General features: G+C 43.2%; 1 protein-coding gene across 11 annotated transcripts in view; it reads left to right on the top strand.

Annotated features, from left to right (window-relative positions):
* sorcs2 (sortilin-related VPS10 domain containing receptor 2) overlaps nt 1-24000 on the top strand; it is a 244054-nt gene that overhangs the window by 218650 nt on the left and 1404 nt on the right. For 6 of the 11 annotated variants that reach the window (XM_079491690.1, XM_079491686.1, XM_079491688.1 and 3 more), the window contains exons 13-26: nt 353-444; nt 6099-6206; nt 9729-9849; nt 10316-10449; nt 10757-10882; nt 11280-11451; nt 12414-12600; nt 13861-13994; nt 14977-15100; nt 15310-15422; nt 16212-16334; nt 18435-18534; nt 20705-20752; nt 21974-22076. In XM_079491690.1, coding sequence (XP_079347816.1) covers nt 353-444; nt 6099-6206; nt 9729-9849; nt 10316-10449; nt 10757-10882; nt 11280-11451; nt 12414-12600; nt 13861-13994; nt 14977-15100; nt 15310-15422; nt 16212-16334; nt 18435-18534; nt 20705-20752; nt 21974-22076 — 1685 coding nt within the window. The remainder of the gene's footprint in view (nt 1-352; nt 445-6098; nt 6207-9728; nt 9850-10315; nt 10450-10756; nt 10883-11279; nt 11452-12413; nt 12601-13860; nt 13995-14976; nt 15101-15309; nt 15423-16211; nt 16335-18434; nt 18535-20704; nt 20753-21973; nt 22077-24000) is intronic. The other 5 variants (XM_079491683.1, XM_079491682.1, XM_079491691.1 and 2 more) reach the window with 1 other exon arrangement.

Raw genomic sequence — 24000 nt, 5'->3', positions numbered from 1 at the left:
TTCATTTTCACTTTTCATTTTAACTGGCGGTCCGTGTTAATGTGTTAAGTGTTTTCCTGCAGTTTGATGTCAAATTCGGTGTTAAAACTCACTTTGCAAAAACTGCACTGCAGTTTTGTAGGGTTTTTTTACACAGTTGTGGCAGTTTTATTCAATCACTCAATGCCATGTCCTCCATCAGCCAATTTTCCAAATGACAACATTAGTTACAAAGTGGCTTCGATTAAGTTAGATAGATACTTTGCTAAGTGACCTGAATAGCCAGATGCATGCTTAACTCGATCGTAACTGAAGTTGGAGTCTGCCCAACATTAGCTGTTCGGCTTCCATCAGGTGTTTTTACTGTTGGCAGGTTTTTGAGGAGGAGCACCACATACTATTCCTGGACCACGGTGGGGTCATTGTCGCCATCAAGGACACCTCAATACCCCTCAAAATACTCAAGTAAGACCGCCACTCGAAAGACAGGAGTACTTAGTTTAGACTAGTCATTGGTTAGACCTTAAACCTAACCTCTCACGGGGCAGCACACCTAAACCTAACCTTAAAGGAGAATTCCATGCTAGAAGGCTTTCTTACCTTTCTTACCTTTCTTTGTAGTCGTTACGTCCCCACCAAAGAGGTCCAGGTGTTATTTGTTTGTGCAAAAACTCCTTATTGGCTATTTCCCCTGCCATAAGCCCTCAATGAATTGCATTGAATTGAATGGGAATTGAATGGGGCTATGGGGTGTTGTGCTAATTCGCTTATTTCCATCGAAATAAGTAATAAAGTGTGCCGCTTGGGATATTATTTACATTATGAAGATAAATACAAAAAAATAATAATTTTGAGCGATGGAAATAAGCGAATTAGCACAACACCCCATAGCCCCATTCAATTCCTATTCAATGCAATTCATTTAGGGCTTATGGTAGGGGAAATAGCCAATAAGGAGCTTTTGGTGGGGACGTAACAACTACAAAGAAAGGTAAGAAAGCCTTTTAGTATGGAATTCTCCTTTAACCCTCTCCCAACCCTTAACGCACCCCTCACCAACCTTAATCCGGTCGTCTTAACGCACCCCTCACCAACCTTAATCCGGTCGTCTTAACTCACCCCTCACCAACCTTAATCCGGTCGTCTTAACTCACCCCTCACCAACCTTAATCTGGTCGTCTTAACGCACCCCTCACCAACCTTATGTCTAACCAATGCTATGTCTAACGAAAGGATGCCTCCCCTACAGTGCACTGTGCAGCTGAGATGCAGTCATCCATCCAAAGCGACATTAACATCACTCAACCTTTACAGGCCCACAAAGACCTTGCAAATCTACGTTTCACACTCGGCGAGATCTTATCTCGGCGGCCTTATTAGATAAGAATTAAATAACGGGAAATGGAAGATAAGGAAGAGGGAGCTTATCTTCAACCTGAATCAAGTGACCTTTCACAGGTGGTGCCAATCTCGCACTGATCGTCCTTTAGTGCTCTCTGTTCCCTTATCCCATTCTGGGCGGGAACCTTTTTTTGGTGTTTTAAGCATACTTTAGCTATTGAAAAATAGCAGATCTACAAGCTCATAGCTTGTAGGTCTGCTATTTTTGAAAAATCGTGAAAATATTAATTCAGAAAACTGGAGGATTTAGAAGAAATTTTTTAAATTTCGACGTCAGGCCTAAATGGGTTAAAACACCAAAAGGGGTTCCCGCCCCTATTTTTTAAAAATCGTGAAAATGTGACACAAATTTGGAATATACTGTATATTGTTTCAGAGCGAACATTTTCAACTCAAATCTTCTGGGAGGGGTCCCTGGAACAACATATTTTCAGATGGGGGTCGGCTGCCAATTACATATAATTTTTGGGGGTCCTTGACATGAAATTGTTTGAGAACCACTGACATAGAAACATAGGTTTTTTTCAGAAAACTGTCATGATATAGAAGACATTTTGTAGAATCGGTCTCGGTCGAAATGGGTTATAACCCGAGCTGAACTCAATGACTCCCCCGGCCGCCAAAGCGGTGGAAAACATCTCTCTGGAGAGGACGACATGCAGCAAATAGATTCGAACCCAGGCCAGCTGCAGGAAGGACATTTAGCCATATAACCCATTAACACGATGGACGCCAGATCGCCTCGCAACCCGTCATCTAAGATTTAACCCCGGAGGTCGCCAAACCCGTCAGATGGCGTGTAGTAAGGGTTATATTATAGTACCATGCAGCCGAAGCTCAACACTAACCTTCCGTGCTGCCCAGGCTACTAGACAGCGACCACGTTCTTCCCATCGTGAGGAACAATGCGCGCGCCTCCCATAAGGATCCACTCATTGTCGTTTCTTTGTTGATTTCTTTGTTTGCTCCGAAAAATACTCCAAAGTTGTTGTTTTAGTCCAAACCGCCCGACGTTCAGATGTAACGGCGCGATGCGATCAGAAATCGATTGTGGTGAAACCTGAGACATGTCGGTTGCTGCTGAAAAAAGTTTTTGCGCCTCTACTCGTTGTATTGGGCTGTATTGACGGTAATAGAATGGCGCCTTTATAGGGGATATACCTGGCTCCCTGCGGTCATTTCAAATGGCCAGCAGGAGGCGCTGAAAGTGTATTTTTTCACACGCACGAAATTTCGGGATTCGTGCTCGCAACCGCCTTTGCCAACACGAGATCTCTCGGGTTTGTTTAATGTCCTTTAAATCCAGAATTAATAGTATTTTATTTTCCCGTTTTTTAGCAGCCATTGTTAGCCTCCGGTGGCTCCCATGGTGTGTAGTATAGTCGAATATCCAAAATCTCCTCGTGCAGAAAGGGCCCTTGTTTGATTTCAGATGCCGACACAACAGTGTGAAAATGTACATCCTTGTAGGGAAAAGCTAAAATACAAACAGAAAAAGTATCCACTCTCCCTGTCCTCAAGTGCACTTCTCTCAGTGTCTCTCAGAGATAATTAGCGTACAGCTCCCCAGCACCCGCTGTGGTACAGCGTTGAACGAGTGCCATCAACAGAGTGCTGCCCTTTTCATGTCCACTCGACAATCCGAGCTACAGGGCCAGAGAGTGACCCGTAAAGGGTCTTGTGTGCACGGCCACTCAAACAATTACATCCATCCCCCATGTGTTTAACCCATTTAGGCCTGACCTCAAAAATTTAAAAAAAATCTTCTAAATCCTCCAGTTTTCTGAAATAAATATTTTCACGATTTAAAAAAAATAGCAGACCTACAAGCTCATAGCGCGCCACTCGGTGGCGCGCTATGAGCTTGTAGATCTGCTATTTTTCAATAGCTAAATTATAACATAATAAAAACACAAAGGGGTTCCCGCCCCAAAATGGGTTAATATCTGCTCATTCAAAGTCAAATGACAAACAAGCTTCTAGGCATCCTTATCAATTGCTTCTTATTTCACACTGGGTGTGAAATAAGAAGCCGTGATCAAACATAGCACACGGTGGACACAGTTAGTTTTATGTGCATTCGTCATAATAGCTCTACTTCCAACGAGTTTATTTGTTTAAATTGCTCAATTTGACAGACGGCGTGCGTGCGTGCATTGTACAACACGTGTAATTACTTAAGACGTGTTTGTGCCGCTCGATCTGCATTATTGATGCAGTTCGTGTCTAATAATAATTTGAATAATCGACTGAGACTCAGTCAGAGGTGCAAAATGCTAGTGAGTCTGTCGGCGTTCATCGATTTTGTACAGTAAGAATGCGTGTGCACGTGCGCGTCTATACTGTATGTGTGCAAAAGGTCTATACGTCGACGCCACTGTTTGAGATGATGTATAGGCCATATCGCTGCCTCGGGGGGAAGAAGGTTGTTACTTTCACACATATTGACAGAACTGTCATTATGTTTTACTCCAGGCTAAATTCCCGTCTTAATATGAATGATTGTGTTAACCCATTTTGGGCGCGAACCCCTTTTGGTGTTTTAAGCATCATGTTATACTTTAGCTATTGAAAAATAGCAGATCTACAAGCTCATAGCGCGGCACCGGGTGCCGCGCTATGAGCTTGTAGGTCTGCTATTTTTGAAATTCTTTCAGAGCGAACGTTTTTAACTCAAATCTTGAGTTATGTTGTTCCAGGGAGGTCCCTGGAACAACATATTTTCAGATGTGGGGTCGGCGGCCAAATACATACATTTTTGGGGGTCCTTGTATGAGAACCACCGACAAACTGTCAGGATTTAGAAGGCATTTGTAGAATCGTCCTCAGGTCAAAATGGGTTAAGAGGCAGAAAGCAAGATAGGGCCCCTCATGAGACGTCAGCTCCAAGCCTCGAACCACTCGTCCATGCCTCAGATTTTGCTCTGGAACATGTGCCGCGCCGCCGCCGCCGCGGACACCTCAAAACAACTCCCAGCGAGGCCAACATTTTTCCGTGCACGTCTCTCTGCTGATTAGCGGTGCTGCGGTTCCTCGTTATCACATCGTAGGACTCGTGCCAGCGGCGCTGCAGCTCTGCACGGCTCGATTCTACATTGATCCACCCTCTCCACATCACACGCTCTCGGACTCCTGTGGCCGTGTAAAAAAGCCGATAGGCAGCGATTGCCCCTGTGATGTACAACCAACCGGCTCATTTTTGAGTTCACACACTGAGTCCTGCAGGCTAAATAGGTTGAGTGATGCTTAACCCATTCTTGGTGTTTTAACCATTATTTTAAACTGTATCTATTGAAAAATAGCAGATCTACAAGCTCATAGCGCGGCACGAGTGCCACGCTACGAGCTTGTAGATCTGCTATTTTTTTTTAAATCGTTAAAATGTGGCGCAAATTACATATATTTTTTTGGGGAACTTGACATGAAAATGTTTGAGAACCGTTGATATAGAAACATGGGTTTTTCAGAAAACTGTCATGATTTAGAAGGCATTTGTAGAATCGTCCTCAGGTCTAAATAGGTTAACGATAGAGAACAGCGGATGAGCTTTTTTGTCACCCGAATCCGCATGTGCATAATTATAATCCGCCCGTTATCCGACCGCAATTTATTAATTAATCCAATTTATTAATCCGCACCACCCGCAATCCGCTGCGCAGGGAAGCGCCCAGTGTATACAGTATAGCCAATCTACAAGCTCACAACGCGACGCTGCGACGCGTTGTGAGCTTGTAGATCGGCTATTTATACTACTTGTACAAACAATGTCACTCACCACTCTCTCGACAGTTCACCAATGTTACGTAGTGGTTGTATATATCCATTTCCATGGTAACACGCCGTCCACGTTTTCGCGACGTATTTTCATACAGCATATCCAGCGGTCATCGGCGGCAGGGTAAAGAACTTAATCACTCCCAGTCCCACGCCGAACGTATATTCCTCCCTTCTGTTTTACTTAGTTTTAAGTTTCTCTCACTCACTAGCTGCCTGTTAGCAACTTTAGCGTAGCTGCCTGTAGGAGACCACTGTGTTGTTGTTGTTGTGCAACAGGACCCAACTTCATAGGCGGCTAATTTGTGCCAGATCATGGAAAATGATTAAATTAAAATACTACTACCAACGCACGCACGCCGAGATTGTGTGCGTTTTAAAAGCTATAATAAGCATATTTATATACTTTATTATGCCATTACTTTATTTCCCGCATTATTTCACCCGCGGTTTATCCTATATTAATTTATAATAATATGAATTGACCCTAATCCACCCTAAACTGCGGTTCACCCGCGGCAACCGCGGCTAAATCCGCCACCCGCTGGTCTCTAGTTAACGAATTAAAACCGGGGAAAGCATCATGTGTCATTTTAGATTTTGGTGTTGGCTCAGACGAAAAAAAGTGGAAAAAGTGAAGCATTGGCTGAGGCTCTTCAAAAACAGAAGATATACAAGCTCACAAGGCATCACTTCGTGCCGTGCTGCGAGCTTGTATACATCTGCTGTTTTTTTGGAATATTTCTGAAAAAAAGATTTTTGCATACGAAAATGTTTGAGGACTTCTGACTTTATAGACCACATTTCTAGAATCGGTCTCGGGTCCTAATGGGCTAAAGTGTTGGGCTAAAAGTGGTAGAACCCGGGTTTTTTTATGTAAAAACGCGATGGCTCAAGTTGCCAACGATTGTGTGACGTATAGTTTCCTTTCACTATTATTCCAGGTTCAGTGTTGATGAAGGGCGAACGTGGACCGTCCATAACTTCACCAGCACCTCCGTGTTTGTCGATGGACTCCTGAGTGAGCCGGGAGATGAGACGCTGGTCATGACGTGAGTATGACGCGTGTGCATGCAGGCACACACACACACACACACACACACTCACAGAGAGAGAGACAGACACGCAGCATGGTGTCCTCATCATCCAATGTCTCTCTATCCGCGAGTTATCTGGAGCCAGACGACTCACTTCATCTCACAGCTCAGAGATAAGATCTGCCTCTGGCTGGAAAGCTGGTGAGAAGGTCAGGAGATGGACGCGAGGACCAAACCACTGCAAGCACATACAGTATAGGACTACTGTAGATTGTGTAGAAGAAGAAGGACATACACACACATGCACGCGCACACACACGCGCAAAATATATGTGTCTGGCTCCCGCCAGATAGCAGCCTTGGAGCGACGTATAGAGCAGTAGAGTGCGGCTGTTTGTGTGAAAGATAAGCCCGGGCTCTATTTCCTAGCCAAGGAGTTTCGATTAATTTTTTTCAGACCACCGCCGGCCTCATAATGAAGGAGCTTAGCAGCAAGGACATGTGGCCCTGCATGGGGTATAGGGCGTCCCCCTGTCAGTCACTATGTGGCCCTGGCCCCTGCATGGGGTATAGGGCGTCCCCCTGTCAGTCACTATGTGGCCCTGGCCCCTGCATGGGGTATAGGACGTCCCCCTGTCAGTCACTCTTATAGGACATGTGGCCCTGCATGGGGTATAGTGCGTCATCCTGTCAGTCACTCTTATAGGACATGTGGCCCTACATGGTGTATAGGATGTCCCCCTGTCAGTCACTCTTATAGGACATGTGGCCCTGCATGGGGTATAGGGCGTCCCCCTGTCAGTCACTCTTAAGGACATGTGGCCCTGCATGGGGTATAGGGCGTCCCCCTGTCAGTCACTCTTAAGGACATGTGGCCCTGCATGGGGTATAGGGCGTCCCCCTGTCAGTCACTCTTAAGGACATGTGGCCCTGCATGGGGTATAGTGCGTCATCCTGTCAGTCACTCTTATAGGACATGTGGCCCTACATGGTGTATAGGATGTCCCCCTGTCAGTCACTCTTATAGGACATGTGGCCCTACATGGTGTATAGGACGTCCCCCTGTCAGTCACTCTTATAGGACATGTGGCCCTGCATGGTGTATAGGGTGTCCCCCTGTCAGTCACTCTTAGGCCTCACTCAGACCTTTAAAACATTGATGCATGCTTGTTGTATGAATGTTGTGAGTGTCATGGCCGCCCCAATGCATTTCCAATGGAAGTCACATGGTTTGTAGTCCACATTTTAGACTACAAGCTGTTGTATGGCTTTCGGCTGTGTTTCGACTGCGCCCCTCCCCCTCATACAACACAAATGTTGTGTCAAACCATGTGACTCCCATTGGAAATGCATTGGGGCAAGCTGTGTCACACCCTTTGTATACAACAAGCATACAGCAATCTGTTGCGACCGTGTGAGTTATACTTATACTGAGTGAGTGAGTGAGTGAATTAGCCTTATACTAATGGCCTGTGGTGGAAAAAGTACTCAAATGTTTTACTTAAGTAAAAAGTATATATACTGCAATGTAGTTGTACTCTGTTACAAGTAGAAGTCCCGTATTCAAAATGTACTCAGGTAAAAGTACAAAAGTATCGGCATCAAAATGTACTTAAGTACTAAAAGTAAAAGTACTCATATTGCCGAATGTCCCATTTCGCAAGTTCAAAATGTGTACAAAATATTTTGAAAATAGCCGATCTACAAGCTCACAATTGTGAGCAATGTGAGCATTGTGAGCTAATACATGAATAAAACATTTTATTTTGTATATTTTACAGTATATGCCATTAAAAAAAGCCTCCTAGGTTAATAACTTGATTGTAGATTAGAATAGATCAATATGTGTTGCGGCTGTGGTCCCAAGGACATGTCTAACATGATAAATATGACCTAAACACGGAAGATCAAATACTAGCTTAGCATACATCTAGTGCCCCTCTTTCATCCATGCATAGTGCTTCGTGTTTTGTCTCAAAGTTAAACCACTCTAAATTAGCTTTGTAAATAAGCCTGCGTAGGGCATAATGATTTTTTCTTTTTTAATTAAATAGTGTAAATAATTGCACATGCACGATTAATGATACTGAAACATACAGTTTATAATTACACTAAACTACTCCTCATTTGGCCCCAGGAACAACGACCTGGCCTAAAGTATTTGCAGTGCTTTTGAAAAGTGGGGAGCAAAAACTATCTCTCCAGCTCTTTAATGAACTGAAAACGCATTTTCAGGTAGGTGACAAAATTTCAGCCGAAAGAGTAGCTATTTATGAACTTAATTTTTTTAGAGTGTTCCAGTTCCAATTTTGTCTGCTCATTTCTTTGTGTTCATCACTTACAATTCCACTTGCTTAATTAATCTGCGTTCTCTAGTCTATCCTGATTGGATGACGTTGGACGTTGGCCACTTTCCGTTTCTGAAAATGCATTTTCTGTTTGATAAAAAGCTGGAGAGACATGGAGACTCCTGTTACTGAACAAACACTATATTTTGCAATGAGTACTATCACAATATAGAGCTTATTACCAAAGAAAATCACTTACAGACAGTACACTATACTTTAAATCTAGAGACATAAAAGACACACACAAGAAAAAGACCTTGTGACCTTTCAGTCACCATGACTCACCCTGCTTGTTAGCGTTGGCGAGATATCATACAGGAGATCACATCACAGGAGAACTGGAGCAACTTCAAGGGAGGAGGGGTAGGATAAAATGGATGAGGGATCCATCGTTCTCTTTAATGACATCAGTGGAGACGTTGACGCTGGCCCTGTGCCTCGTATTCCCAACGATATGTGACAGATGGCGGGGCTGACAAAACGGCATATGCCAGCCGAGACGATGACATGTTGCACATCAGTCTGTTATTTAACACGCTCCCCTCTCTCACACAGATGGGTAAAAGTAAATAACGCTTGTTAATTTGCCAATTGGAGGCATGTGTGATAATGTGACCATTATCAGTTCACACGGTAAAACAGCGTTTTAAATGATACTACATTTTCTTATTTTTTATCCCACGATTTTGTAACCCATTTTTTCACCCAGTGGCAATTGTGTCAATTATGTAATCCTGGGCTCTACACTCCCTCCGCCAACCTGGGGAGAGACACGGACTGACCTGAGTCCAAGCCGCTTTTTCTCACCTGACAGAGGTGGGTTTCCCCCGATTCAACCGATTGGACGTATCGCTATACGTGGAAGGAACACGTTATTCCAGCCAGTTCCTTTCCCCTCCATTTTTATATGATACTCGATAACCGCATATACGGTTGTATGTTAGTTTTGAGTGTTCAAATGGAACGACGGATGACGTTCAACCACACCCTCTCGTGTAATATTGCTTAAATCAAAAATCAAAACATCTATTCAGAGGTGCTGGTCAATAACATGGTTAATCGTGTCACCATTTGAATATGACTATGTTGTACCATTACTAAATGTAATTTCCTGCGTGCGTGCGTGCGTGTGTGCGTGCGTGCGTGTGTGCATGCGTGCCTGTGTGCCTGTGTGCCTGCGTGCGTGCAGTGTGTTTGGACACATCAGCTACAGGTCAGACTGGGAGCTGGTCAAGGTAGACTTCAGACAGTCTTTCACTCGTCAGTGTAACGAAGACGATTATGACCTTTGGAATCTCACTGATTTGCAGGTAACACACCAACATTCAACCCCACCCCACTGTATAGCAATACAGTACATATATATACAGTACACATAGTAAAGATTGTACTCAATCCTGCAATGAAACATACGCAGTTATTTTACCCACACAATATTTATTATATATGCAAGTGATTTTGGACTATTACTAGTTACTTTTGCCTAATACAAAAATACAATGGAGGGAAGAGGTGATACTATAAAGTGGAAAAGCCCTGGATATGCCACCCTGCCTGGTGAAAATCTGCGATCCGCAGAAGAGCGCCCATTTGTGTGTGTGTGTGTGCGTGCGTGTGTTCGCACACACACAAATGGACACACACACACACACACACACACACACACACACACACATGCACGCACACACACACGCACAGTGCATCCCGTGGATGGCAGTCAAGTAGCACACTATGCAACGTTTTGACCCTTCTCTTTCCCTGATTGGCCACCTTCAGGGAGAGAGGTGCATCATGGGCCAGGAGAGGAGTTTTCGGAAGAGGAAGGACGCAGCTTTCTGCATCAACGGGAAGAGCTACACGTCTGCCCTCGCTGCCATGCCCTGTGTGTGCACAGAGAAAGACTTCAACTGGTGAGCAACCACACATTCTCTCTATATGCACGATAGAAACATTCAAGAGTGTTACCGGATTGGTTGTACTGTGCATGCGATGTCTTTGCTAACATCCCAAATACAACTGATGTTAATTGTTTTTGTTGACACCAGTCACAAGGAGGTCCTGATTCTAGAGGTGCCTGGTGGGCTGTGTCTTTGATTTGTACATGGACCAGGCATTCCAACATAAACATTCTAAGTACCAACCATTACTTTGTTGGTACGTCATTAAGTCCAGCCTCATGACCTCATGACCCATTGGTGTGTGCGTGTGTGTGTGTAGTGACTACGGTTTTGAGCAGGCCCAGATAACCATGGAGGGCAACCGCTGCTTTGCTGACTTCTGGTACGAGCCGGACTCCCCGCCTGAACACTGCCACCTGGGACGCAACTATGAATCCAGCACTGGGTGAGCATGCAGTTTCATGCTAGATCAATAGAAGATGTCCTGAAAATAGTGATGGGAGATTAATCGGCAAACACATCGGTATCGGCCAATTAAGCAATATTACACGAGAGGGTCTGGTTTAACGTGATTATTGCCACGACAGTGATGCGGTCAGGAACGAGACGTAGTCGAGTTCCGCAAGCATCACTGAAGTTTTTATCTGTTGACGAAATTGTCAATACATTTAGTCCTAATAGCTTAGAGATTTAGTCATAATAGCTCAGTTTTCATTTAGTTTCCATTTAGTTTTCGTCAGTGAAAAAAGGTAGTCGACGAAAAATTTTCGTCTTAGTTTTAGTCGACAAAAACAACACTGATATCTAATGTGTGTGTGTGGCCCCTACCGTTTTCCTTCCAGGTACAGGAAGGTGGTATCCAATGTGTGTGACGGGGGAGTCGACAAGCAGCGGAGCAGCAAGCAGCACGCCTGCCCTCTGCTGCCCCCTAAAGGCCTACAGCTGCGCATCAAGGAACGGACGCTGGCCTTGGCGCCAGGCGATGACGTCACGCTTAGTGTCCACCAGGAACAGGTATAGAGACACTTGACATGAAGGTTTGAGGAGGAGGAGAATGGAAGTGTGTGTGTGTGTGTGTGTGCGTGTGCGTGTGCGTGTGCGTGTGCGTGTGCGCGTGCGCGTGCGTGCGCGTGCGTGCGCGCGCGGGCGGGGGGGTCAGAGTTGACAGACTGATACATTGATATGAATACACACAAGATAATTTTAATAATCACGTTATTAAACGAGCACAAGCAACACAGCCGCGGCACTAAACGATGAATGCCTATAACACCTGTGACTGTAGGCCTTAATTGTCGTGTGAGGAATATAAATTAGGATCTGAACTGACAGGAGATTGAAAAGGACTGTCTGTACACGAGGAGGAGATGAGAAGATGTTTAAACTGGACCTACCCACTTTTCAACCTATCTTCATATAATTGATCATGATAAAATATCACAGTTTTTTTTCTACTCGGTCTGTGTCTCATAGGAGGACTGTGGGCAGTTCAGAAACCCGTCCACCAGTGACATCATCGATGGGGAATCCAAGCTAATATATAAACTGCATTTATAACTTTTTTTATTTAATTTTTAACTCTATTCCTGAAAAATGCGATAATGGAAGCCATCGTTCTCACTATAATAAAAATCTATGCCTATATTTTTTTAAATCTTGTTTAAGAAAAGAATCTGCCTAACGATGATGTCACTGGAGGATGGGTTTTTAAACGAACTAGTCCCTAACTAGATAATCAATGATCTAATTCTGTACACATGAGCTGAATTCACTTCAGCTCATTCTGAACCCACAGGGATCATGTGGTCATAGTAACTCTGTAGAATGTACAAATGGAAGAAGAACCAAATGGACCCTGACGGGTCCATTTGGTTCCTCTTTATTTATTAAATATTGAACTTTAGCTAAAGTGGACATACTGTATATAGCATTGTTGCTGTTGGTTCTCATGCAGCATTTTTCTGGGCCTTCCCCAGGGTGATACCAGCACTACCAAGTACCAGGTGGACCTCGGAGATGGTGTGCGTGCTATCTACCAGAACCTGACCATGACAGACGAGCCCATCCAGCACCGCTACGAGAACCCAGGAGTCTACAAGGTCACTGTGAAGGCCGAGAACATGGCGGGGCATGATGAGGCCATTTTGTACCTCCAGGTCACAGGTCAGTCTCTCGCCAATCCCTGCGGCCTTTAGTCAGGGAATATTATCAGTATATAATGTCAAATCTGGGAATACATTTCTTACGTGTGTTTGTAAAGGTGTCTACTAACATATCCCACATTGGTTTATATTCAACCACCCTAGTGGAATTTTTGACAGCCTCTGAAAATTGGGGTACCATCAACCATTCTAAATATCATTATACTTTAAATACTAAATAGCATGTGATATGTCAAACTAGGTGGTTTTCATCATTCTGAATCCATTCCAAGCATTAGTTTTGCATGGAAAACACTCCTTGGGCTAAAAACGGTCATAGACACTTGCCCAAATGTGCCCTAATGTGCCCAAATGTGCTGACCTCATCACATTTGTGATGACGGCTATAGCCTTTTTATGCCCAAGGAGTGTTTTTCGTGCAAAACTAATGCTTGAAATGTATTCAGAATCATGTAAACCCCCTAGTTTGACATGTCACATGCTACTTAAAGCATAATGAAATATAGAACATTTTGCCTTATAATGATTGTATGGTACCCCAACTTTCGGCAGCTGTCAAAAATTCCCCTAGGGTGGTTGAATATAAACCAATGTGGGATATGTTAGTAGACACCTTTACAAACACATTGGTGAAGAAAATTCTTGGTAAGAAATGTATTCCCAGATTGTATTGATATCCCCTGACTACTTGTTAGTTTAAGTGGCAAAACAATCATCATCACACTTATCACTGGAGTCAAGCTCAGTAGAAATGTGGACGTCGGGAAAACAAGTTAATACATCCTGAATAAGTCTGTGACCATTACCAATGTATGAGTGACACTCTTGAGTGGTTTAAATAATGTAACACCCAAAACACACCCCTTTGCGCCAGCATATTGCGCCCACATAATGTGCCTTTTAGATAGCAAAATTGACGTGGCCAAGTTATGACCATGCACAAGGCCCAAAATATGGCCTTTCATGTCATGTTTATGACTGCTTTATATCTTTCTGTGTGGAGTTTGCATGTTCTCCCTGTGTCCCCTATAGGGTAGGTACCCTCATAAAAAACATGCAGTAATCCTGGTCTCTAAACTACCTCCCCCTGGCCAGCCAGGGGCGCCTGATGGAGGGGAAAGGAACTGGTCGGAATAACGTGTTCCTTCCACGCGCTACGTTTGAAAAATGGGTTGCAAAATCGTGGGAATAAAAATGAATTAAAAATTACTGCTTTATATCAATCCATGATGAAAGCTTTTTTAACTTTCCTTTTATAAAGCCCCTCTACAAGAAGTGCATCTTGAAGTGGTTCCCATCACTGGGAGGAACCAGGAAGTGAACCTGACAGCCATAGTTCTTCCCACCGAGGCTAACCTGACGGTCTTCTACTGGTGGATAGGCGACAGCTTGCAGGTAAAGTTTACAATCTATTTCATTTTCTTTGAAATGTTCTCTCTTAATTGTGTATTTGTATATTTGTATTGCATGTGGCCAATTGTTTCCAGTTTTCTTTTCTTTTCAGTTTTACTTCTAGTAAGTGAGTAAGCCTTTTCTGTAGAGTGAGACAGCTTGATGTACAAGTACACCCCCTGGACATGACGCTAGTATGGATCGAACCCCGACCTCCCCAGTCTCAGGGCGGACACTCTAATCCTGGAACAACAAGGTTGTCTCGTCAAACCACGTGACTCCCATTGAAAATGAATTGCGAGATTCAGTAGGTGTCAGGCAGATTCAGTTGTCTTCGCCTCCCTCATAGCGAGGCGCCGCATTTTGCTTCACTGGAAAAATCCTAACCTGTCATCCTTTATTCACCTAGAAAAAATTAAATTCTCAACTAGAGGCTCATTGAATAACTTCTCTAGAACCTGGGACCCTTTTCTTTTATATATTAACTCTTTAACTGCAATTGATTAATTTCCCTCTCTTCCTTAGCTTATTTTATATGGGCATTTCTTGCCTACAAGTTTCTTTCCCAATTATTTTGTGTAAGTATTGTTTATTATCGTACATGTTTCTATAAGTCTATTCTCCCCTCAGGGCTAGCGGGTGGGTGGGTATGTATGTGTTATTGTCGGTTTTCTTTTGTCATGATGTTGTTGTTGTTTTTTGTTTGTTTTTTTGTGTACCATGTTCCTATATGTCTTGTATTTTAAAAATGGAAAAAACCCAATAAACCATTATTAAAAAAAAGAAAAAAGAAAATGAATTGCGAGCCGTGCGACACACAGAAGACACAGGACAGGAGACACTGAGGAGACAGCTGTCTCTTAGGTGTGAACGGCCCCTAAGGCCACAGAGCTGGTGGTATTTATTTTATTTATTATTTATTATTTAAAGGCTGAACTGAATAAGTGCATAAGGAACCTTACAGTGTTCGTTCCCCCGCCCGCAGCCCCTGCTGTCGTTGGAGAACAGCATCCTGACCAGCTTCCCAGAGACCGGCCAGGTGTCTGTCACCGTTCAAGCTTCCAACAGACGCTCCATGGTCCAGGACACCAAGACCGTCCGTGTCTTCAGTAAGACAGCAGATTACGTCATCATAGTTATTTATAACCTATTAAAACAGGGAAAGCATCTGTGTAACCACTTTAACCTTTATATTTTATAATTACACACTATAATTACAATACAAATCGTTGAATTGTATATATTCTTAAAGGGTCTTTTTTCGGAGCCCGCCGCTATAACTCTGTTGCTGTCATGTTGTTGTTGTTCAATCCTTCAGATAACTTCCAGGTCATACCGCTGAGCTTCAGCACCAACCTGGACCGTTTCAACCCCAACATCCCCGAGTGGAGAGAAGACATAGGCCACGTGGTCACCAGGATACTGACCAAGGTACTGTATATACACTGGTGGAAAGCAGTTGGTTTTCAACCTTTTTCATATCAAGGCCCATTTTTTATTCGGCCGTTTGAGCCACGGAACCACCATTTGATGAGATATAGCCTCTCAGACCCAAGAATATTTTGTTGTCGTTGGATAAAATTATGGACTTCTTAATTAATGCAAATAGGCTATTTAACAATAATGTAACTCTTGAAAGTGTAAAATAAAACCAATGTATACTGCAATCATGTATTCTGGATATTCTATATTTCTTGTGTTTTACAGGTAAAGGGGATTTTTGCCTCAGCCTAGCAATTTACCCTTCTTATATTTGTATGTTCACTGTATTGTTTTTATACTGTGCTGAATAAATAAATACTAAATACTAAAAGACCTTTAAGCCCCGGACGAAGCCAACTCGGCTCCCGACAAATCATGACAATAAACACAGTTTTTGGGGCCGAACAAAATAATTAGAAAGAAGATAAAATTGGCAGGGTACAACAGTTTTTCTTCTTTCAAATTATTTGTTCGGCCCCCAAACAATTGTTTATTGTCATGATTTGTCAGGAGCCGAGTTGGCTCTGTCCGAGGCTTTAAAGGTCTTATCTTTAAATAAATACTTTCTGAAACGTCTATGGGAAAAGTGAAATTCTCTTCCGGGCCGCTTGTCGTTCTGAAAGGGGGCGGGACTGCGACCCTACGGTGGTGTACACACTTGACCTTTGAACCCCAGATCACAGGTATTCCTCGGGAGTCCCTGGTTAACTACGGTGACCTTTGACCTTTGAACCCCAGATCACAGGCATTCCTCAGGAGTCCCTGGTTACCACGGTGAAGCCGGGTCTGCCCACCATGGCCGCGCTGTACCTTCTCCCACTGGAGACCATGCCAGACAAGAGGAGTGTGTATGTGGACAAGGTAGACACAAACACATGCACACGCACATACACACACACACACCCACACACCGCGTGTGCATGTCCGTCTCCCGTAGGAGTGCAACAGGTAATCAAATTGAATTGACTTTAATAATACACCAAAGAATAATATATTTACATGATGATGTACAGTTGTTTCATATAGAGCTGTGGTTTTCAACCCTTTTCATAGCAAGGCCCATTTATTGTCTCCACCAGGCCGAAGGCATGGGGAGAGAGTATGTTTTGCACTCCGTCCGTGTGTGTGTGTGTGTGTCCTTCCTTCCTTCCGTCCGTCCGTCCTTCCGTCCGTCCGTTATCAGCTAATCTCCGGCACCGTTGGCCCGATCAATGCCAAACTTTGCACACACACTCCCTGGATGCCAACGATGAACCTCTGCCCCACATTTTCCAGAACGTCCTGTTATAGCGCCACCATGAGGCAGCTTTTCACATTTTTTACCTAAAACTGCACCGATCTGCGTGATACGTTGCATGCACACTCCCTAGAGGCCAAGGACAAACCTTTGACCTGCATTTTCCGCATCTGCCTTTTATAGCGCCACCAGGAGGCCGACTTTTGTAAAACACATTTTTTGATATTACTCCTCCAGATTCTGTCCAAAAATCTCACAAATCGTTACACAGTATCTCTATGGTCATGTGCTCAAGTCGGATCTGTCCGATATTTCATATTCCATCCTAATTGGCTATAATTGGCTTTCACAGTTTGCAAGATTGCCCCGTTTTGAACAAAAGCCTCAAATCATGAACGCAGCATGCAATTTACGTGAAATCTTTCACACATTTTCTTACTAGGCTGAGGAATATATCCCACCCTTTTCACATTGGCCTGTTATAGCGCCACCAACAGGTTGATTTTTGCTAAACACATTTTTGGAACAAAATGCCTCAAAAACATGTTTATAATAATCCTAAACATTTTGCCAAACATCTCACACAGTCCTATCCTCCTGGTGGAGACCTGTGCCCAGAAGGGCACTTTTTCTAGTTTATTCTGCTTTTGAGCCACGGACCTAACCTGACTCCGCCAGATGGTGGCAGCAGTGAGTTCCTCCTCCTGCTCCCATCTGGTCCCTCTCGGGCAGAGATGATGTACTCCGATCAAATGCTGATCAGAGCGATATGCGGCCGTATGCGGTCGCATAGACTGATGCCGCGAGACTGATGCCGTATTGAAGCTGTGCCACAGCGCACAGCACAACACCACCTAACAAGACTTATTATGGAGATATCAGATTTTTGTCCCGCCATCGTTTCTGCCTGAGAGAGACCAGATGCAGGCAGGAGGAGGGAACTTGTGAACTCAATACTGCCCCAATCTGGCGGAGTCAGGTTACCACCGGTTACCACAGACCGATGACATTTACTGTAGCCTCTCGGACCCAAAACTGAGAATATTTTCGTGTCAAGGACACGATCAAAATAACAATTCTTCAACATTCTCTAATTGTCTAGACTTCTTGTAAATGAAGTAATGCGGACGTTTAACAATAATGCAATGCTCTTGAGAGCGCGTCAAATGCAAAATGAAACCAAATGGACCCTTATGGGTCCATTTGGTTTCATTTTACACTCTGAAGAGTTAAACATCTATAAGGGTCCATTTGGTTACCAACTCGACATCATTTAGCTGGGGACCACCTGGAACCCCCTCAGGGACCACTGGTCACTGGTGGTCGAAAACCACTGATATAGAGGTATATAAATGTGCTTTTTTATTATCCCATTTTGGACTGAGGTCGATAAAAAAAAAGGCTTCTAAATCCTAAAAAAAATCTGAAAACCCATGTTTCTGTCAGTGGTGCTCAACCTTTTTCATGTCAAGGACCCCCAGAATTATCTCTATTGGGCCACGGACCCCTATCTCAAAATATGTTGTTCCAGGGACCCCCCAGAAGCCAATATTTTTAGTTAAAAATGAAATATATATTCAAAGATTTGCGGACCCTTTTTCACAACTTTTCAAAAATAGCAGACCTACAAGCTTGTAGCGCGCCACTCGGTGGCGCGCTATGAGCTTGTAGATCTGCTATTTTTAAATAACTTTGTTTGTTGACATGTGGTTGTCTTCTCCTAGCGCGTGGCAGCCATCACACAGGCCATCAGCGAGAACAACGTCAGCTTCGTGGTCCGAGGAGGTGTTCAGGTACTGGTGATGTTGGCGGACCCCAACGCAGGTAAAAACAACACAATAGTACCTGATCCATACAGGTATAGAGGTATGGACCATATGCAGACCGCGGCCATCTTACCATATAAGTTAATACAATAGCAAGGTGCTAACAAGGTGCAACTTCCCATTTGGCAGCCCATTCATCCAAACAGAAAAGTCCTATCTGATTGTATTACACAACATCGAACTCACCAAACATTGCAGCTGTACGGAAAGTTTGAATTATTCTCTTTCTATCCTCAAAGTGTTTGTTTCATAAAAATCCACTGTAGACATGTTATGAGCTAATTTGTGTCCTTGCAGGTGATTATTTTTCTAAGTGTTGCAATTTGGAAGTGCTCGTTAGATATCACTCAACTGCCCTGCGTCGTACCACCTGTTTTGAATTTGCACATAATTGCAAGAGGCAGCAGCAGGACATTGCTTTACTGAAAACGAGTGCTTCCAAACTCTGATGGCAAGATGGCCGCGGTCTGCAAATGGTCAATAGCCTCGTTTCCAGCCGGGTGTCCAGCCCGACTCGCTGGCGTTCCGTCATGTTTTGTCACCTCGCCACTCAGTCTGGCCAGTCTCCCGTTTGACTCGTATTTTATAACATCACCTGTTACGTAGCCATGTTGTTGCTGATACGTCATCATGCCAGCGCCAATCTGTCTATGCTTTTATTACTGTTGAAAAAAAAATGGTGCCAGTTTGAGACTATAGTGAGTAAAACGATGAAAAGTAAACACTAATTTGATTCAGTAGTCCACTACAGTATGTCAGATTCAGTAGTACAAAAAAGCTGACGGCTGTGTGAGGTGCAGTTTAGTGAATGGTACGTGCATTGCTGCTACTGCTGCGCAGCTAGTGCGCATTGATACGGTATTAAACTGGTGTTTTTGTCCCAACCCACACCACAGACCCATCAGAAAAGCCTTGAGTCGGTTTCTCAGTTTTATATGTCCCACCTACCTTGGAGACAGGAGACTTTCTGCCAAATTATTTTGGGGGATCCCCAAATTATAAAAAAAAAAGAATAATAATTGTTTTTGGGGTTTTTTTGCAACTGAATGGCTGGAAACTTTCCTTAATGATTATCTGGTTTTAGTATTCATTTATTATATATTTTCTCTATTATTAAGGTTATTTTTGCAGTCAGTTTGTATTGGAGGGGGGGGGGGGACATGGCCAAAACATTTCCGGGGGTCCCCCAGCCAAAAACGTTGAGAACCCCTGGAGTAGTGGCGAAGTGACAAATCAAATCACGGAATGCATACTACCACACATGAGGAGTAGGGTTGGAAATTGAAAAATGAACGGAACCGGTTCAACCCCCGGTGGAAAGGGGCCTCACGGTACGTTTTAACAGCGTGGCGAGCATCGGCCGACACATTGCCCGTCATCGCCCGAAAAGATGAATTATTTTTATATTTTCGGGCAACATTGCTCCGCCCACTTTTCGACCATTGCCTGTTCGCCCGCTATCGCCGGTAGTCGCCGGGTCCCGTAGACAAATAATGCACTTCTGGAAAATTCGTCTGGCTGTCGCCCGCAGTTAAGACGTACTGTCAAGAGTCCTGGAGGACCTCTGCTATTGTTATTGTTATAGGGTTGTCCCGATCCCATCACGTGATCGGAAATCGGTGCAGATCACGACATTTTACAATTTACAAATTTACAATTGATCATTTTCAAATTATCTGAATCGGATCGAGAGCAAAAAAATCTCTAGTATTATCCATATCATGATATTAGACTGGATATTATCTGTGATTTTGGATATTGTACTATTGTGATATGGCGTAAGTGTTCTATAAAAAAATATGAATATCGGATCGGGAAAACTCGGCATCGGCAGATACTCAAAATTAAAATGATCAGAATTGGATCTGGAGCAAAAAAACAACTGGATGGAACAGCTGGTTGTACTGCTAGCTAAAGGCTGTGGGCTAATGCCAGTGGTGTTGCACTCCTCCCGGGGGCCCCCACCTTCCTGTTTAACCCGGAAGGACAACAAGCTCCGTATAGTGGGCGCCGGGCGGCATATTGGGCTGTAACAGCATGCTAACACTAGGGGCAGCAAAGGAGTTTTAAGGAGGTTTTTTTTACTGTTTTGAGGTTTCATGGATAATGGCACGTTATTGATCTGTTTTAATGGATAATGGTTATACGTTATTGGTTTATTTTCCAAGGCCTAGGTCTAGTTGCTAATGACACAGCAGCAAGAACTACAGAGACCGGTGCGTTCCTTAACCGCTCAAACTATATGACTTGCTGTATACTGACACTTTACTTCAATCCTGAAGCATAACTCTTCGTCTCGATTTATTTTCCTTTCCCGATTCCTAATACAAATGTTCACATCTTATTTTAGCAACATCTGTTTAACTGTTTTCATACTTTTCAACCACTATAATTCACTCACCTTTTGTTGTCCTTCTATTAGATGGAAATGTGGGTGCTTTTGAACTGGTTTACCTTGATTGGGTGTTATTCTGCTGTGTTTTCCTCTGTCATTTTGCCGGTGGATCTTTCCCTTCCTGACTTTTTGTGTTTTGTGGTTTTGCTTTTTAGAACCGATGCAGAGTGCAGTGATTGTAATGTAGACATCTGCGATGCTGGGCCGTACTCGATGTGTAGACTATAGGTGTCACAGAAAGCCACAGTGGCGTGCACAGATAGACACTAGGGGTGCTAGAGCACCCCCTGCCCTTTTGGCAATGTGCCATTTTTTTTGCTTTTTTTTGTACAGTGTACAGTATGTGGACCATGGTGACATTGATCAATTCTTGATAAAAAATCTTCTAATATATTATTTAGGCCCCAAAATCTATAAATCGCACACTATTAAGGCAACCAGCCGGTTCCACACGCTGCACAAGGTGCCCTTTTTTCACTTGAGCACCTCCCCTCTAAATGTCTGTGCACGCCACTGCACGTGCCACATACGGGACCAAATATATAAAACGAATGAAATCTGGGCACGCACAAAACAGTAAACATGCATACACGGTAGTTTGGTCAGATTTATAAAACACAACGTATGTCTGTTCCTATACGTATTTTTCATGATGAATCTCATGAAATTGTATACCCATGAGCACAAGCCTACTATCCCCTCCCTCTGACTCCCACAATTAACTTAATGATTAATGCAAATTTAAGCAGCAATGGTGCATATACAACTGACACCAGTGTGATCGAAAGTTAATACAATGAGAGCTGTGGTAATAATAAAGCATATAAGAAATATTCACTTTTACATTATCTTTAATTTCTTGTCTCACATCATCACACTAATTGGACTCAAGCGACTGCATACAGTACGCATTTTGTGTGTATGCATATTTCATATATTTGGCCCTGTGTGTGTGTGTGTGTGTGTGTGTGCGCGTGTGCGTGCGTGGACACCTACAGATATTGTTTATCCATTCTTACTGGAGTCTGTGCCCTCTCTGCAGGCTCCCAGGGAGGTGCCGGAGGGCCTGGTGTCTGGGCTCTGGCAATCGTATTCATAATCGGCCTCATTGCAACTGGATCCTTCATTCTCTACAAATTCAAAAGGTGGGCGTGTGTGCGTGTGCGCGCGCGCATGTGTGTGTGTGTGTGTGTGTGTGTGCGTGTGTGTGTGTGTGTGTGTGTGTGTGTGTGTGTGTGCACCTCCATTCTTCTTACGAATCAGATAGTGTTGAAAGTAAATACATGTCTCACACAGAAACAAGAAAAACAACAATCACGGCAAACATTTTTTAACTCATATCTTTGCTTCTGGGGGGTCCCTGGAACAACGTATTTTCAGATGGGGTTTGGCGGCCAAACACGTATAATTTTTTTGGGGTCCTTGACATGAAAAAGTTTGAGCACGACTGATGAAACTGTTAAGGTCCTTGCAGACTGATGAAACTGTTAAGGTCCTTGCAGACTGATGAAACTGTTAAGGTCCTTGCAGACTGAATGATACTGAATGCGTTTTTCGGAAAAAACTGCAGAAAAACGCTGCAGTGTGCAGACACCTTTAGGATTTAAAAGACAAAAATAGTCAAATCTGGCCTCAGGTCTCAATGGGTTAAAGGAGCAACCGTTGGTATAGAGAGATTATATGTGACTCCCAGCAAAGACTAGCTCATTGCACACATGCACAGTATATAGAGAGAAACAAATTAAAACAGTTCTACTGCGTAACCCGCGCTCCCCGCTATTTAATCTATGTGTCCGTGCTGCGTAATACGCTAAACCTGCTATTTGTTTAATGTGTTTAATTCGCCGTTTTTTAATAATTAAATAGCCTGGTGACGAGGCCGTCGCGTTATGATGACGTAACCGGATATCTAGCCATGCTCTGGGCTGCTAGGGCTTCTGGGAAAATGAGTTAAATGCAAGTGAACGGGGGGTTTGTTTGGACTACAACATGCTGGGCAGGGTGGTTTCGTTTCGCATCGTAATGGCGGCACAACAAACCATGGGACTATTTTCTCGCGGATTTTCGTGAATCAAAGCTGCAAATACTTTGGCGTATGCGCCAAAGGTAATAGATCGATCCCGGCAGCCTAGGTGGTCTGATTATATTAATCTAAAGCCCTTAAAGTGTTACGTGTGAAATTATTTTCATAAAAAATTAGTGAAACAGATTCAGACTTGTCCCATCATTCACCCATGTAAATATTATGTCAAGTCAACAGAGTCAACTACAACAGAGGGATATCCACTTCTTAAATCACATGGAGGTTATTGCGTAAAATCCATCTTTCATACTCCGTTAGCTTTACAAGATTAATCCCGGCCGTGCATTATGTCCAAAAATGTTACAATGATCACAATATTGAACAAAATGCTTTCCCTCCACCTCAAACGACGGAGGAACTCTCACCTTGAAGTCCTAGGCATTCAAATGCAATGGATTATTTATTATATTTGCATACAAATAAATACTTTTGTATGTGAACAGAGGCTATGATATTATAATATTTTTATTTGTATTTATTTAATTATTATTTATTATAATTTTTATATATTTATTCATAAAAACAAAACTCAATAAAAACATTTCGGGGGGAAATAAATGTCCATGTAGGTTACATTAAAGTGACATTTTATAATTTGATGTTAAGAATATTACTACCCAATGCATGAGCAGGATGTGTAATAGCATCTGTAAGAACATAATGTGTAACTTGCATGCTAACCATGAATGAATCAAAGCATACTTGCGATAATTGTGTAACGTGCATGGTAATAATAAATTAGCCTCTTACAGTATATATCCTATATTTGTGTAGCCTATAGCCTATATACTATACGTGTAGCCTATGTCTTAATTAATCAATGAAACCTTGTGATAAGTACTATAGACGAATAACAGGTTAAGTCCACACTAATTATCCATAATGTATAAATGATGGATAAGGGGTCAGGACAACTAGGCCTTTTTGTGGAGGGGTCAGAATAAAATTTGGACTTAAGCTGTTATTCGTCTATAGTACTGTATTGT

Source organism: Electrona antarctica (genome assembly GCF_951216825.1).
Source record: "Electrona antarctica genome assembly, chromosome: 21".
In the NCBI taxonomy this organism is placed as follows: domain Eukaryota; kingdom Metazoa; phylum Chordata; class Actinopteri; order Myctophiformes; family Myctophidae; genus Electrona; species Electrona antarctica.
This window is presented reverse-complemented; position numbering and strand designations above follow the sequence as displayed.